This window comes from Xiphophorus maculatus, chromosome 5 (assembly GCF_002775205.1).
Source record: "Xiphophorus maculatus strain JP 163 A chromosome 5, X_maculatus-5.0-male, whole genome shotgun sequence".
Classification (NCBI taxonomy): domain Eukaryota; kingdom Metazoa; phylum Chordata; class Actinopteri; order Cyprinodontiformes; family Poeciliidae; genus Xiphophorus; species Xiphophorus maculatus.
The window spans coordinates 30,593,130-30,610,566 of NC_036447.1; the positions used below are offsets into that span (position 1 = coordinate 30,593,130).

Sequence of the window (17,437 nt, forward strand, 5' to 3'; positions counted from 1 at the left end):
AAGGTGACGAGGGGAGGCACAGAAACAGCAGACACATACACCTCGACCAGAACATGTGCACACATAGACACAGTGTGGAACAGGAAGGAGGGGGGAGAAGAGGAGCTGCAGAGGTTTGGGCTCCAGTGTTTCGGGGGGGGGGCAGAGCTGCGGTCAGCGAGCGGAGAATGTGTCTGAACGGTTCGGCTTCAGCCGGCCACGGCATCCAAACGCATGACATCTACAGCTGATATGTGTGAGGGGGGTTTTCACCAACAAACAAGCCCAGCAACTGTCAAAAGTCACGACGACCGGCAGAGGCGCATCTCAATAAAGTAGAGTTTCATCAAAAAGGGAAATTCATGGATTCAGTTCAACTCCAAACTCACTGACACGTTTCAAGCACTTATTTTCTTTCTGATGGTTTTAAGCTAGTCGAACTAAAAATTCAGTTTCTCAGAGAAGGAAAAATTACAAAAGGCCGAGACGAAAGAATGTTAATATACACAGCTCTGGAAAAAATGAAGAGCCCACTGCACTGAAAACCTCCTGATTATTCCACCAAATATTAATTTCTGAACACTTCCTGAGTTCAAACATTAGTATTGTTGTTTCTAAATGAACATGAACTTGTTTTCTTTACATTATTTGAGGTCTGAAAGCACTGCATCCTTTTCGTTATTTTGATCATTTCTCATTTTCTGCAAATAAATCCAAACTTTTTGCTTGAAATTTCAAAGACATGTTGTCAGTAGTTCATAGAACAAATGAACAATGTTCACTTGACTCAAACGTATGGCTATAAAGAGTCAAATCAGAGAAACTGATCATTTTTGGTGGTTTCTTCATTTTCTCCAGAGCTATAAGTCATGGCCTTCATCCTCCACGAAAGGTCACTGCTAAAGCAGGTGGCCGCTCACAGGTTGCTGCATTTAAGCAGATTAACAGAAAGTTGAGTAGAGAGAAAAAGTGTGGTGGAAGAAGGATGTATAACAGGGAGATAAAACTGGAGAGGATTGTGAAAAAGCAAAACCCACAGCGGGGTTTAGAAGAGGTTAACCAGACCGAGGAGTCAGAGCCTCCAGACACACACTCACCTGTGTGTGTCTGGAGAAAAACGACCTGAGTGCTGCTCGGTGGTCCACACATCACACTGTCACTGATTACTGATGGAGCTGTGTCACCTGCTGGTGTTGCTCCGATGTGTTTTATCACGTCCAGAACCAGCACACACCTGGAGAATCTCATGTTTCTCTCTGCTGATGAGTTTCATGGAGATTCCATAACAAGCAAACACTTACAGTATTTCAGTTTGTGCTCAATGAATCGATAGAGTATGAGTTTTACATTTTAAATTGTAGTTAGTGGAAAAATTGATGTTTTTGATGATATTCAAGTTTATTGAGATGCACCTGAAATTCATTTTAGCTAGGAGATCTTAGTATGTTTGTTTGCAGTTCCTCCACAGGTTTTGCTGCTGAACGGCAAAAACGCACGAGTTCAGTCTGACAGATGTTCACCACTATGTTAACCACGATACATCAGAAATAGAGGCCAACTCTGTGTCCAACATGACACTATAGGCAAATCAAAACAACAATTTCTCTTTCAATTCACGTGCAAATGGTACAAAAAAACTCTTCTTTTTAAGCTTCAGTTGTCCCAGGCTGCCAAAATGACTCAGAAAGCTTGAACCATGGTCACTGTCTAGTTTGAGCACAAATGACACTTGCAGGGATGAAGGGAAAGAGGACTACCTTCCAATATCCACACACAGCATGTCAGACGACTGAGATGGGAAAAACTTCACGCCCTTGTTCTTGGCAGGACAAACAGAATCTCTGTGGGGTTTGTTTTGTGCTGTGGGTATTGGAATACAGTAGAAGGGAACGTGTGATCTAGAAAGTGTGCACTTACAGAGGGTGGAGGGGACTCCCTGCCAATCAGGGGGGTGTTCTCACACCGGGGGTTCTGAAAGTTTGCGTTCTGGCTCCTGCATTGTAAAATAAGAGGTTACTTATTTAATGTGCTCACCCTGCTGCTGAGCTCCTGGTCTGTTTTTGGCCTGTAATCTGCTCTACATAACTCTGATCAATTACCTCAATGATAGAATAAACAGGGACCTTCAACTTGGCAATATATAATGTGCACAAAGGTTAAATATTTCCTATCAAGTAACAAGTAGGAACAAAAAACGTGAGGAGCCACAGGAAACTGATATATGCCTTTATATTTAGATTAATTTATTATCAACAGTATTGTTTAAAATGTTTTGATTTGATTAATATGTATGTCGACTTTGTAAATAGACAGCGCCTTAAGAAGGTATTATACACTTTTTTTTTTTACATTTTATCACATTACAAGTACAAGCTTTGATGTATGATTTTTATGATCATCAAAAAATTTGATGATCATTTTTATTCAGCCCCCCTTCAACCAGGTGCCTCTAAATAAAATCCAGGAAACGCAACTGCATTAAAAGAACAACAGATATCATGAAGAACTAAGGATCACACCAGAAAGGTGTGGATGAAGTTACAAAAACAACGTCCCAATACCAAGTTCCAGTTCAACAGCAGAACTACAAGTGAAGCATCCTACAAATTCTTTTTTATAAGACAGTGATGAGAAGGACGTCCTGTCTCCAGTTTGTCACAAGCCTCATACTTCACAGTAAACATGACAGAATGCGCTCTGGTCAAATGAGAGTCAATTGAGGTTGTCCCTTTTTGCCTACAGGGAAAACATCAGGTGAGGTAGATCACTACCATAAACCCAAACACACTGAGGCACACGAGCTTTTTCAGCAGGGATTTAGTGGAACATTTAAGAGGAAGAAAACCTGTCACAAGTTCCAATAGACATCACACTGGGTGAGGGATTTATCTATCAGCAGGACAACAGTCCTACACATACAGTCAGAGCTACAATGGATGGTTTAAATCAAAAGCATTTCCATGTGTTAGAATAACTTGGTCTAAGTCCAGAGCTAAACCCAGCTGAGTGTATGGCAACACTTGACCGATGATGTTTCGGCACTCTGTGTCCATTTTGACTGAACTATTTTGCAAAGGAGAACAAGCAGAGGTCTGTCCATGTGGAAAGCTGATGGAGACAGGATTTACATCTGTAAAATATTAACTCCAAGTGGCAGAACTTTTTTACATTAGTAAACAATTAAAAAGCCCTCCATCACTTTTGTTTGTCTTCACACTTTTGTTCTCCTTTCATGTTGGCCTATCATTGAAAATCTCATTGAAATACATTTAATATTAGTTTTAATGTGACAAAATGTAAAAAATAAAAACAGTTTAGCAAAGGCACTAAAAAAAGCCATACTAACTGCTCCAGCACATAGTTTCTGCTTGCAGTTAACATGCTGTGCTTGATTAAATTAAAATGCGACAAACAGCATCACAACATTAAAGTTTTTTTAAGAGTTGTTCTGTTCTGAGCAAGGAAGTCAGTCCTGTGGCAACCACATGCATGCATGGTGACATTATTAGCTTATGTTACTGGGCCGCCAACATGTCTTTGCTGTATTTATCTGATTTCTGAAAATATTGTGGGGATAAACAGGCAGGTCGGCTAACAGAGGCAGCAGGAGTTTTCCTATCACTCCAACAGGTGATCTAATAAGGAGTTTTCTATGCTGACAGGTTGGTCACAGAGCACATGACTACACTGTGAATATGTCTAGGCTGTGTACTCTGGGCCACACGAGGCTAGCATCAGCTGCCTACAGCCTGCATGTGTATTGATTCTGGTAGCCTCTGGCTAGCGGCTGGTGCTAACTCACATGTATTCAGTGACGGGGGCATTGCTGACAGTGTGGGCTGTGGCAGGCAGGCTAGCTTCGCTGCCATAGCTGGAGCCACAGCTGTAGAGACTGGGCATGTGAACACGGTACAGGTTATCGTGCACGCCGCGAGAGGCACCCGACTCGTCTTCTCCGTCCTCGTCATCCATCCTTCAACCGGTCAGATTAAGAGCAGTTCGTGAGAGGGCATGATGGGTGAGAAGGAAAGAAGGTAGAGGGGAGGGAGATCCGAGAGAGACAACAGAGTATAAACAAGTGATTGAAGATGAGGTTAGGGGGAGAGGGGAGGATTACTGGAGGTCTCCAAGAATAAACGAAACACCAGCCCTGGCCATGCCTCCAGCAGCTGAATGAGTAGAATCGGGTCATTGACAGCATTCATCTACAGACAACATCTACTGCAAATACAAAGGCCTGAAACAGGAGGCTGCATTTTTCATTTTTGAACGCTTTCATTTATGCACACTGTGTAAACACATTAACCTTAGAGATAACCATGCAGTCATTGTTTTTATGCATCTATTGTTGAGATAGATGTTTTGCTGTTATTTAAAAGCAAATAAGTCTGTCAAAGCAGAATTAAATGTCAAGTAGGGCTGGGCGATATTTCATACAGCAGGGAGAGTTTTGTTCATCTTGAGATGTCAGAAATGCAATGAATGGCATGTTGTTGGATTGAAGATTTGAACTGAATATTTCCCTAAATGCTTCAGTAACTTCCCCCACTAACAAATATTTTGCCAGTAACAAAGCAAAGTAAAAGCCCTCTAAACAATTAGTTAAAAATTGTTCAGTCTTAAACCTGCAGTACGTAACTCTTATTTTTTTAAATCTGCTCTTTACATATTTGTTAAAACTGTCACTATGTTGCAACACTACAGCATAAGACAGTAAGACATATAACACTGGGTTACAAAAAGATATTTTTTGGAAGTTGCCCTTGTTTTCTCAACTGAATTAGGATTATTTTGCACAGCTGAATCCAAAAATGACATCCATTTTACTCAATCTGGTCAGGTTTTTATTCTAATTTGATTTAGAGAAGTCTGATCTCCTGACTGAATTGATGACATTTTTGTGACATTATCAGTTTATTTATATTAATATTTCTCATTTTTCATCTTTTTTCTGTCTTGATGGAATCTCTCCTCCTGCTCATCACTCATTGATCCAGATTCTCAGGAAACCGATCCATAAATGATAACAAGTCCTGCATTTTGATGCTCATGTTGCTCCATAGTTCAGAAAGTTGACCCGATTGAGCAAAACCAGTGTGAATTTTGGATTTAGCACATCAAAATGACCTTAAAACAGTTGAAAAAGCCCAGATAATTGTTTGGCTGTTGACCAGAGTAATCTGTGAAAAAAAAATCAAGTGCTTCTGCCTTCTCCCAGTGTTTGAAGTGCTGGGATACACAACTCAGTCATAAGCAACCAATCAGAGCCAGGAGGAGAGTCTTAGCACTGTCAATCATGCTTGTGTGTGTGTTGCTATTTCAAAGAGAAGAACTCAATAAAGGGGTCAAATAATCGGAAATGACCTGCACTTGCCCTTTATCAAGTCCAGAGGACTTGAAAGCACCTTAAAGTACATTCAGTCATTCACAGGTTAATGTTAATTGTTTAATAAAGTCCTCAGTCATATATTTTCTACATCTACTTTAGACATATAACCATAAATGTATACACAGCACAATGTTTCCACTCAAATTGCTGGTAAACAGTCAGTTTTGTGCTTGGCACCGTCCAGCAGTATTTGATACACTGCTAACCTTTCAAGTTTTTCCACTTACAAATATTTACTTTCATCGTACATAGACAGACCTCAACCATGAGACAGAATCTAAGAAAAGTGGAAAAAAATAAAATAAACAATTTTTAAGTCATTAATTTTGTACTTATTACATGAAAGAAGTATTTGATCATCTAGCAACCAGCAAGAAATCTGTCCCTCACAGAGCCCTCCCATCCTGCACTCATAGCCTGTTTTAACTACACCTGTTTGAACTAAGCAGAGGAATAAAAGACATATTTCTACACTCTCAAACAATAAGACTTTAACCTCTGAAGACTATCTGTAGGGGAGGGGATACAGAAGGACAACAGGCAAATAGATGTTAGGGAATGGCCTCATGTTGCTAGGCAACGACTTGCACTGAAGACAAGTCTTGTCTGGGTCTTCCAGCATGACGATGACCCCAAACATACAGTCAGAGAAACTACAAAGTACTTCAGTGTCCCGGAGCGGTTTAGACCGTCTTCGTATTTGAACTCAACAGAAAGTCTTTGGAGGGATTTGAAACGCCATGTTGCCAAGTGAAAACTGACAGATCTGGAGAAGGTCTGATCAAGAACTATGGGAAACATCTGACAGTAATCAAAGGTTCCAGTACCATATTGTCTCATACCACGATATTTTATTCCATAATATGCAAATTAATTATTTGAAAATGATACAGTGGAATCTACAGTGATCATCTAAATTAAAGACTATCCAACAAGCCTTCTGATTTTTAGCCTTTACACAAAGAAATGAGATAAAATATCAATTCAAATTTCCTACATTTTCACATTTGTATAGGAACCATGTATATATCACTATACATCCCTAATGCATAATAGCAATTATTAGGCAATATCACCCAGCCCTGATAACAAGAAATTTGTTTATTTTTAATATGCTAAAAAACTGATAAACTGAAAAAATATGCTAAAAAAAACAGTAAAGCAAAAGTATTGGGGCAAAAGGAGGTAAAATGACTGAACTGAGCAAACTATCTTCAGACATAAAAATGGTTAAATGTAAAACGACCAGCAACGGAACAAAATGAGGCTTTAAAAAAGTATGTGCTGATTTGGAAGTTGGATCTCTGGCTGCAGTGCTGGACACAACATGTAAGCACAAAATTTCACACTGACATCAAAAACACTTTCTTGGTCTTTTTAGTACTTTTGTATCTGCTGTTTACATATCGGCACCATTATCCCAGGTGAGAAAGAGGTGAAAAGAGAGGGAACTATTTAGATGAACCAATGCAGAAAATAAGGACAATGAGATATCTTGCCACCAGATGGCGGTATTTTGCCCTTTCAATAAACTGGACAGTAGACCCTGCTCACTGGTGCATTAATGAACCCAGTGAGGGTCAGATATAAACTTCTCCTTATTCCTGTTGGGCCATATGCTTGGATTTGCTTTGATCCAAACCCAACAGAAAACCATAAAATCACCACTATGGCACAGCTCTGTTGTAATAGGAACAATCCATCCCTGCATTCAAAGCTTACATCTACTGCACTGATAGTGATGCTGAATTATTATTATTTGATCATATGATTCTTCAGTTATCTCAATATGCACCGTCATTTGCTGAAGCCCGAAGCATTTCCAAATCAGGACAGGGGGAGAGAGTCGGGGAAGGAACAGAAGGAAGAAGTGGGGCAAAGGGGGGGGGGGAAATGTGGCGACATCCGATTCAACACAACATGGGTGCTCCAAGTCAAAAGAAAATGAGAGTTGTGCAAACAGACAAACAAACCATCAGTCAAACTGGCAGCAATGAGGGCAGACAGTAAAATAAGAAACAACTGCATGGATGCAAAGACAGGCAGAGGGAGGTATGAAGAAGTTCAACGGTTTGGGAGGCAAATACACCCAAAAGCAATGACATGCATGGAGACTAAGGAGATTCTGTTTAAGGCTTTTTGTGTTGTTTTCCATCAGGCATTAGAATTATTCACTGGAGCTGATAATGTGTGAATAATTAGCAAACAGGTTAGTCAAAAGACAAGGATTTAGGGATGTGAAGAGTTGTATGTGGTCTGTATGCGGGTTTTCCATTTCATCATTTGCCTTGACTCAACTCTACTGTCCTACTGAAGACGGAATGTCTTCAGGGTGGATGGGATCAGCTGCTTATTTCCCAATACTTTCTCAAGTTGGTAAAATGTTTGGACTAAAGATTTTTGCAAATAAAGGTTTTATGTTTGTCATCCTAGTTTACTCAGACTTTTTTTGCAGAATGAGCCAAGCCACCAATGGAAAAGTCTCATACCAGCATGAGAGGAACTTTGGAGGAGCATGTGTGTGATACCTCTTCCTTGGCCAGGTATGTGGCACACTGCACACAATAGAAGAGAACATCAGAGCGGTGACAAAGGAGAACAGAACCAGGTAGATAAGACCTTCTACTCCATCATAGCACAGCCCAGTCAAAGCCTGGACATAGTCCTTTAAAGAAGAGGAGAGGAGAGAAGAAACGTCAACTGGGAAGCGCAGATCGAATTTCTGCCATCAAACAAAGCAAACAGTGACTCACCATGTGTAGGCTGCGACAGTCAACCAGGGCGGTCAGCTGGTGGAGACCAACCTCAGTGGAGTTGAGAACCGACTGGATTTGCTCCAGACTCTCCTGCACACAGAGCCAATGGTTTTCATACTGGACAGACATTCTGCTTTATGTGCATGTTCCAGAACGTCTTGAACTTTAGAAAATTGTTCATTTATAAACACAATAAATGAACAACACACTGTAGTGGGATTTTTAAGGATATAACAACAGGAAAGTGGAAATATCTCTCTGTTGTTCCAATTTCTACCATTTTACATAGTAGAAAATCACAAGAGATTTTCACAAGGTTCCCAAATAAAAATCTGTCTTATCTATCTAAATCTTAAAGAAAATTTCATCTTGGTCTCATCTGACCAGAGATCCTTCTCTGAAACACCCTTTCCAAATAGAGCATGAAAACTGGTGGCCCTTTAAACAAATCCTCTATCCTGAGTTGTGAATCTTTGCAGCTCCTCCAAAACCACCATTGGCTTCTGAACTGTTTCCTTAAACACTGTCCTCCTTGCATCTCCTTGAATCTTTGAGGCCTCCAGGTCGAATAAGGCCATTTAGCTGTACTGGATTTTACTTAGGGATAACAGAATCAGATGGACTCTGAAAACAAATATATACTCAAACTTTCAGATAAAAGATTTTTTTAAAAAGGGGAAAAAAGCCCTCCTTTGTGTCGATCTGTGACATAGAATGTTATGGTAGTTGGTGGTTGTAGTTCAGGGGAAGGGAATACATTTCCAGTCCACTACAAATGCATATCAGTGTTAAGCCTACAGGTAGTTGCACTGTAAGCAAATGCACCTTGGCAGTGGCATAATCACGTGTTGCTGATCTCAGTAGTTCTGCCACATCATCCTGCATCTCCACCAAAGCTTTGTGACTCCCTGACAGCCTCTGCAAAACAAACAGGGAAGTTTCTCAATAGGAAAGATGTCAGAGAAAACATGTTACTGTGAGACTGATTAGGAAAAGCCAGAATACTGAGAAAGATTTTTACCTGCTGGAACGGGTTCACTTTTCCAGAGCTGCACCTCAGGTAGTACTGCAGGATATCTGGCAGGGCATTCATAGATTTATGTTAGTAAAAAAATATCCAATATACTTGCATTATACAGTTTTATAATAAAAAAAGGTAAAGTTTGCATTTATTAGAATGTTACATGACCTGCTTGTTCCTGCTGAGGCATGTTTACAGTTATACCAAAATATTGGTGAGTGAGAGTCTTTATTTGTATGTTAGAGTTTATAAAGATGTTGCTTTTATAATCATAATGAACTAAATTTGATTTTTTGATAAGATTTACAGAAACCCCCTTTAATGTCAAAGTGAAAACAGATTTTAATTAATATAATATAAAAGTAACATATTATATTTTATTTCATTTTCATCTTGTGAAAATCATTTTGACTGGAACATTGAAGGTTTTTTTTTTTAGTAAATTGCTTTGTCAAAAAAGCTAATTTTTCTTTAATCGTGATTGATTTGTAGACCAAATAAAAGGCACAGTATTTTTAAACAGGCACTAAATATGGGCAACAACTGAGTTCCACAGCAAGTAGATAGAGTGGAAACTCTACAGACAACAAGACTGTGCGGAATGATGAAGCTGAACTAAGCAGAAATGTGATAAAAAGGGGAGGGAAGAAATCAGCTCAGATTGCAAAATAAAAAAGAAACAAAACTCTGCTCTGGATTCTTTCTGTGATGCCTTTGAGACAAGCAGAGGCAAGACAGGGTTTTTGATGCACAGCAAAATGCGTTGAGAGACAGTATGAGCTTTTAGATACCAGATTGTCAATCAAACAAAATCCCACTGGATGTGCTCAGACACACACAAAGAAATGAGCCACTTTCTAAAAATAGAAGCCATAGCAGCTTCAGCTGCCAGAAGTCAAGCTGACACGTCTTCACTTCTTTGGCAACCAAAATGGACAACAATGTTCATAATGCATAAACTACCTGCAGGAAATCAGCAAGGTTGTATTGTTTCGGTGTACGTACCTTGATTGATGACTGCATTGTCTTTGGTTACACTGGTTATGTAGGAATCTGGAGAGACGCAGAAGTCACTGGCCGACTGTGGGGGAGCCAAACACAAATCAGACATCCAGCAGTAGCGATTACATCACTGTAGAGACAGAGAGCTCAACTGTGTTGCCATGGTTAACTTACAGCAGCGACACCCAGCTCAAGACCCAGAGAACCCCAGCTGATTATCAGAGTCAAAACCCCAAGGAAGCACACTCTGGAGGACGGAAGAAAAACGAAACTCTCTAAAAAAACGATAATAAACTTGATGGCCGTGCAACATCATGATTTGTACATTTCAGAGAACAAGCAGGGCTTGAATCCGTCCAATCAGAGCAGCTTGGGGGTGATGATGCAACAGACCGTACCCAATCAGAGTGCCCCGAGAGTTGCGAATGAGCCCAAAGAGCACCAGCAGACAAATGAGAACATCGAACAGCAGCAGACCAAGGTAACCCAACCACCTACAAGAATAGAAAAAGGAACGCATTAATCCACAAATAGCATTTCAAAACCTAAAACACAAGCTTCTCATTTGCACTAATCAGGCAAAAAATATGACCTTTATATTCTCACTTTGTCTTGCATGCTATGTTAGTAGTTCAAGGTACAGTGCAAAGAGTAATGGAGACCAGGCACAACCCTGCTTTGCGTATATTTCTGAGGTGAAACTGTTCAAGAGGCCAACACTGACTTTGATTCTCACAGTAGAATTATTTTATTGGACTTTTATGGTATTAATAACAAGATTGTGTAGACCAAATCACTTTAAGACCTTATAAAAGAAATTTAATTTAATTAAATGGATGCATTTTCAATATAGCAAGACAATGAATAAAAAAAAACAAAAAAAACAACTTGTTTAGGTCAGGCAGGTAAACTGCCGTGTGAGCTGCTGGCGTGCTCGGTCCAAACCCAGCGGTCCCACTGAGTTACAAAAATATAACATAAAAAAAGTTCTTCACAGAGTGCTGGAAAAAGAGAGAGAATACGGCTGTGGCAGAACTCCTGGCTCGGAAAAAAGGACAGAAATCAGAGGCAGCAGAAGTCACCCTGAACATTTTGTACAGAACATTTCTGAACGTGCTTAATGTTTGTTAGTTGATAAAAAAGTAAGTCGCTCCTAAGTGCGCCGACCACATCACTGAATTAAGCTCACAAACAAAGGAAGGAGGTCATAATTTTATGCCTGATTAAGGTGTGTTTTATTATTATCAATAAAGTAAATGAAGTCTTGTTGACATAGTGTTTCTTATAGGACTGAATTTCTAACTGTTTTATTTACTGACCTGTAAAAGTCAAAGGCCTCGGTTTTTTGGGCTAAGTCTTCCAGAGAGATGTCCGTGTTGGACCAGAACGGAACGTCCACCATCAGCCTCACCAGCTCGTCCAGCTGTCCTTGCAGCTTCTGGATGATGGCCACATAGTCCGTCTGATCCTGGAAGGTTGTCTCTAACTGGGCCAAGTTCTCCTCCACTGTCTGGTTTAAGGCTTGGGTATTGTCTGACACCTAGAAACAAAATGAAATAACATTCACTCAAGTGTACTTCTATTCATATTTTAGGGTAACATATTTAGTGCTATTGTAGGCTCACCAGTTTCTCCACTCCAGAAACAGTGCGGTTGGCATGACGAAGGGAGTACGCCAGGCGACTGGCTCCATCACTCGATTCCCCGTTTCCATAGAATCCAACAGCGATTCCAGCACTGGAGGAAAAATGGGAACCAATACATGAATCTTTGACTCAAAACAACCCTTTCATACCAATAGACAAACTAAAAAAACAAAACTTCTCTTTTTTTTCTTTTTTTTTTTTATAATTCACCTTGTGAGCAACATTACATCATCCTGAAAAACTGAAGGAGACGCTAAGTTGTTGGCTGCAGTTCATCTGCACCTTGCCTTGCCTCAACACCAGAAGGCAGCACTGAGTTCTCAGATTTCACCCTCATGCCTCAGGCAAACACAAGACTACCAGAGAGGATTCATGTACACACATGCACACTCACACGTACACACAGTCTACACAATAATTGGGTCACCAGACCACAAATAATGCGATCCCCCTGCAGGGCTCTGCCCTCAGTCATTCAGCACACAGGCTACAATATTTGGGGCTCTTCACTCATAAAGACTTTATCCAACATCATGAACAATAGAAACATTTTTTTTTTCTATTTTCTGCTGTCGCTAATCCATTCCTCCACCATGCTGCCTCCTTTAACCCCAATATCCTTTCACACCCCCCCTTATCCCAGCATCCACTGAAAGCTTGCGTGACTCTGCCCTCCTTTTGTGTGCTTTATGTACATAAGTCTACTGTACACTCTGACACTGCTGCTGTCTGCATGCAAGCACTAGACAGATTTGAAGAGATACATTACCATTGTTCAGACAATTCATTCAGGTCTATTACATATTTATTAGCTCCATTACACATCTGTCTTTACAATGCACATATCCTCCTGTATCTGTTCGCCCTCCGTGCATTGTTAAACACATGAGCAGAGCCTCACCAGCCATAATGAAAAAATATGTAATGATAAAAGGAATTTATATTGCCATATTCACACAGTAGTTTATACTATAAAGTATTTAATTTTAAGTTAGCTTAAACAATTTTGATTGCTTTTTTCTTCAAAATTGCAGAATTTTCGCATTTTTCCATTCAAATGCTCGGAAGCGCAGTGAGCCGAGCCTCACCTGAGGTTATGCAACCTCTCGCTAACTGCCATTCTATGAGAGCATGTTCCTCCTGTCTGTACGTCGCCAATAAAATGGCTTAAAAAACATTTAATACATGAACTGATTTTACATTATTTAGATTATTCATATAATGAACAGTGTGAACAGTGTTTTTATCACAAACTGTAGTGTGTGTAAATGTTTCGTATGCTGAGAAGTGATCATAAACGGCAGAGAACAGATTCCAGGTGAGAGAGGCAGTTTTCCTGCCTCATGGCAGGGGGCGCTCATGATCCCAGACATTGTGACTCCACAACTGCAGAGTAAGAGACAGCGAGCTAGGGATGGATGACTACATCTCTAAACTTAAAGAGTTTTCTAAAGTGGACTTTCAAGCGAAATAGGAAATAATAAGTAAAGGAAGAAGAACTGAAAGGCATGCTTCAAAGTACAAAACAGAAGGTTACCCACTCTTTTCAAATGGAGTGGTACACAAAAAAAAGACTGGATTTGTGGATGTTCTGTCAGAAATGGCCTTTTCTGCTTCCCTTGCCTTCTGTTTTGCACTTGTGGCACTGTGTGGACTCAGGCGGGTTTTTGCGACTTGAAGAATTTGCAAAGAAGCCTCTCTAAACATGAGTGGTCGACCCTTCACATTCAAAGCCAGATCGCACTGAGAGAGTCTGGAGACAGTTGGTTAGAGATGAATGGAGACCCGTGTTGTGTAACATTGTTGACGACATCAGCAATCAAATGAAGGCTAGGTTTAATTATTTCGATGAACTTGCTTTCCTCGGTTTGGTGGATTGCGCAAAATTCAGTGAAATGTCGCAACATTTTGATGACGCAAAACTGCAGAGCCTGTCAAAGTATGCCAAGTTCTTTGACTTTGTCAGACTAAAGGCCGATCTCATTGGACTGTATAGTTCAAAAACGATAAGGGATGAATGTAAATCTCCTGGACAGCTTCTTAACTTTTTGGCCAAGAAGGATCTTATTGCAAATGTTCCTGAGGCGACAAAGTTGCTCCAACTAGTTCTCACTGTGCCAGCTACCACAGTGTCAGTGAAGCTCCTTCTCAGCATTGAAAAGACTCAAAACATACAGCCGGGACAGGACCGATCGAGGAAGGCTTTCTTCCCTGGCAGTGATCTCTAAAGAGAAAGAGAGACTTTTAAAACTGAAGAAAAATAAAGAGGACTTTTGTCAGGAAGTGACGGATGTTTTTGTGCAGAAGGAGCGGCGCATGGACTTCATTTATAAGTAACGGTAAGACGGCTTGGTCCTCGAAGGCGGGGCTAGGTCCACACAGGAGGTTTGCAGAGCTGAATGGTTGGAGGTTAAAGGATTTCTCAGAAATGCATTTAAGAATCAAGCCAACACTCCAGGTATGTTTTTGATGAGATAACAGGATGTACATCTCAAATAAGTATATTTGACATAACACTGCCCGCTTAATTGCTTCCTATTGCTGTATATGTTTAATCTCTCCCTTTCTATCTTTTGCAGCCCAGTAAGAACACACTGGAAAACAACTGAAAAAAGTCCACATGTTGTTGACCCAGAGCCAAAAATAAGATTAAGACAAAGACTCACAAGCACACACGTGGGCAAAAAAAAAAAAAAAAAGCAAATGCAGTAAAGCATAAATGTTCTGATCTAAATTCGATTCTCAGTTAGGATATCGAGGAAAATCACAAAGTATTCAAAATCTATAAAGATCTCTCTCCCTCTGCCACACACAGGTACACAGAAAGCTTACATGACTGTATAATTCATTTCTCATCTCTGCTTCAAATCTGCTGCTGTCTCCATGGCAACCTTTCTCAGCCAGGGAGAGGGCCGAAACGGAGAGATAAAATAAATAAAGGCTGAAAGTGATGGAGAAGCGGGAAGGGAGGAAAAGTCTCGAGCTTAGAAGCAGAGAGGAGATGACAGTAACTAAAAGAGGAAATAATTCACATTCATAAACTGTCCAGTATCCTTGTCTGCACCATTGTTTGCTAATTTGTTGTCTTTTCATCTCTTCCTTGTCACTGTAGCTGTTCTCTCTTTTTTCCTTATCTGTTTGGTTTCTCTGCTTTATCGCTTCTACCTAATAACAAAGAGCTTAAAAGAACAACACATTTGTAACCATGGAAAACTATTCAGGAAGAAATTGTGCCACTTGCAAGATTAACTATAACTCTGGTCACATTCTTACGTTTGTTGAAGACTTTAATTACAGTTTCCTTTGATTTTCTTCCCCATTTGTCATCGTCTGTGGCTCTCTGTTTTATTTTGGCTCCATGTTCTACACCTTTTCTTGTTCTTCTCAGTGATTCATGTGGCAAATATTGTCTCCAAAAAATAAGACCGTTTGCAACTTAGAGCTTGGATCTTGTGGGTGAGATACTTAAACTCCTCCACTTTGGGCAGGACGTCTTCTAAATGTTTTAAGTATTTAAGGCCACTCTTTATCGATTAGTAAATAAGGTATTTTTTTCTAAATGTTTTGACTAATATCAAGTTGTATTTCAGTCCTATTTTTACTTTTTGGCTGTTTGCTTTTTGTTATTTTTCTTCCTTTATTATGGAAGAAAACTCGTTTACATACTTTGAAGTTGGTTCTGAATGTAGATGAGATTAAAGCAATGGTTTTGTGCTTTTGTAGACAATTTCTATATCTGAATAGATATAGATAACTAATTATTGCACAACCTAGCTGAGGGTTAAAATATTTATTAGCAAAATTTCATTGGTCAGACTATTGCACACTTCAGCCTGATTTAATTCACACTTTGACCACAAAATGTTATATCTAGTGTGAGAAGCATATATATTAACTAACATTTGAATTATTAATACGTCCCCTTGGTGTAGTCTCAGTGAAAGAGGTATAAAGCTAATTAGCGTTACTAGTCCATAGGAGGATAAGCCTATTCAAACAGATATTTCAGGGAAAAAACAAGCTCCAGTCATTTAGCCTCTCACCTGCAGACGAGCGTGGCGATGATGACGCACCAAGCGGTGCAGCAGCAGTCTGCACTGGGCTGCTGGGAGCGAGAATGGGAGTGTGAGGAGTCTTCCTTCTTGCATCTTCGGCAGCAAAGCCAGAAGGAGTAGATGAGGAGGAAAATGAGGTCCAGGCCCAAACACAGCACGGCCATAGCACCGATGAGCAAAATAGACTAAAGAGAAGGAGGAGAAAGAAAGAAATTATTGGCTAATGCAGTTAGCACATATAAGAATCCTGTTCCAGATTTATCACAGGAAAGAGGACAATTTTGGATGTGGGTATTGAATACATGAAGCCTGTCAGCGAATATAAGCAGCAACATTACACACTTTATATAATTTGAAGAAATTAATGCTAATCTATATGCAGCAGTAAACTATGACTGGAAAATCCACTAAGAAAAAGAAAAGAAACCCATACTCTCAACAGAACAGACCATGCCGACATCCAGAGAAAACATAGCTAACTTTGAGAGTGGCCAGGATGCTGTAAGCCAACAACACAGGCTGTGCAGATGTCAACAAAAACTGATTCAAAAACATTCAAAGGCAACATGTCGACCCTCATGAAAGACGAGTTAACGCATCTAACAAATGACATACACCAGAAGTTTAAGAGAACTACTCAAATTGAAGAGCAACATAAGAATCACGGAGCTCTAAATATTTCAAACTGTTTCTGTGTTTGTCTTACTTTCAAAAACCCAAATTAAATAAAGTTCAAAAGAAGTAGCCTAAAACGAGAACAGTTGTAACAGTTGTCCTGTCACAGTAACAGTTGTCCTGTTACAGTAACAGTTGCCCTGTTACAGTAACAGTTGCCCTGTCACAGTAACAGTTGTCCTGTCACAGTAACAGTTGCCCTGTCACAGTAACAGTTGCCCTGTCACAGTAACAGTTGCCCTGTCACAGTAACAGTTGCCCTGTCACAGTAACAGTTGTCCTGTCACAGTAACAGTTGTCCTGTCACAGTAACAGTTGTCCTGTTACAGTAACAGTTGCCCTGTCACAGTAACAGTTGCCCTGTCACAGTAACAGTTGCCCTGTCACAGTAACAGTTGTCCTGTCACAGTAACAGTTGCCCTGTCACAGTAACAGTTGTCCTGTTACAGTAACAGTTGTCCTGTCACAGTAACAGTTGTCCTGTCACAGTAACAGTTGTCCTGTCACAGTAACAGTTGTCCTGTTACAGTAACAGTTGTCCTGTCACAGTAACAGTTGTCCTGTCACAGTAACAGTTGTCCTGTCACAGTAACAGTTGCCCTGTCACAGTAACAGTTGTCCTGTCACAGTAACAGTTGCCCTGTCACAGTAACAGTTGTCCTGTTACAGTAACAGTTGTCCTGTCACAGTAACAGTTGTCCTGTCACAGTAACAGTTGTCCTGTCACAGTAACAGTTGTCCTGTTACAGTAACAGTTGCCCTGTCACAGTAACAGTTGTCCTGTTACAGTAACAGTTGCCCTGTCACAGTAACAGTTGTCCTGTTACAGTAACAGTTGCCCTGTCACACACAGTAACAGTTGTCCTGTCACAGTAACAGTTGTCCTGTTACAGTAACAGTTGCCCTGTCACACA

General features: G+C 40.2%; 1 protein-coding gene across 1 annotated transcript in view; it reads right to left on the bottom strand.

The window, feature by feature from the left end:
- LOC102219607 (protein tweety homolog 3-like) overlaps nt 1-17,437 on the bottom strand; it is a 35,296-nt gene that overhangs the window by 4,602 nt on the left and 13,257 nt on the right. Inside the window, exons 3-14 of the mRNA XM_005813940.2 lie at nt 15,837-16,033; nt 11,773-11,884; nt 11,467-11,687; nt 10,546-10,641; nt 10,322-10,394; nt 10,151-10,226; nt 9,146-9,201; nt 8,950-9,042; nt 8,122-8,214; nt 7,897-8,033; nt 3,782-3,952; nt 1,897-1,972 (exon numbers count right to left, since the gene is read on the bottom strand). Of these exons, the coding sequence (XP_005813997.1) occupies nt 1,897-1,972; nt 3,782-3,952; nt 7,897-8,033; nt 8,122-8,214; nt 8,950-9,042; nt 9,146-9,201; nt 10,151-10,226; nt 10,322-10,394; nt 10,546-10,641; nt 11,467-11,687; nt 11,773-11,884; nt 15,837-16,033 (1,401 nt within the window). The remainder of the gene's footprint in view (nt 1-1,896; nt 1,973-3,781; nt 3,953-7,896; nt 8,034-8,121; nt 8,215-8,949; nt 9,043-9,145; nt 9,202-10,150; nt 10,227-10,321; nt 10,395-10,545; nt 10,642-11,466; nt 11,688-11,772; nt 11,885-15,836; nt 16,034-17,437) is intronic.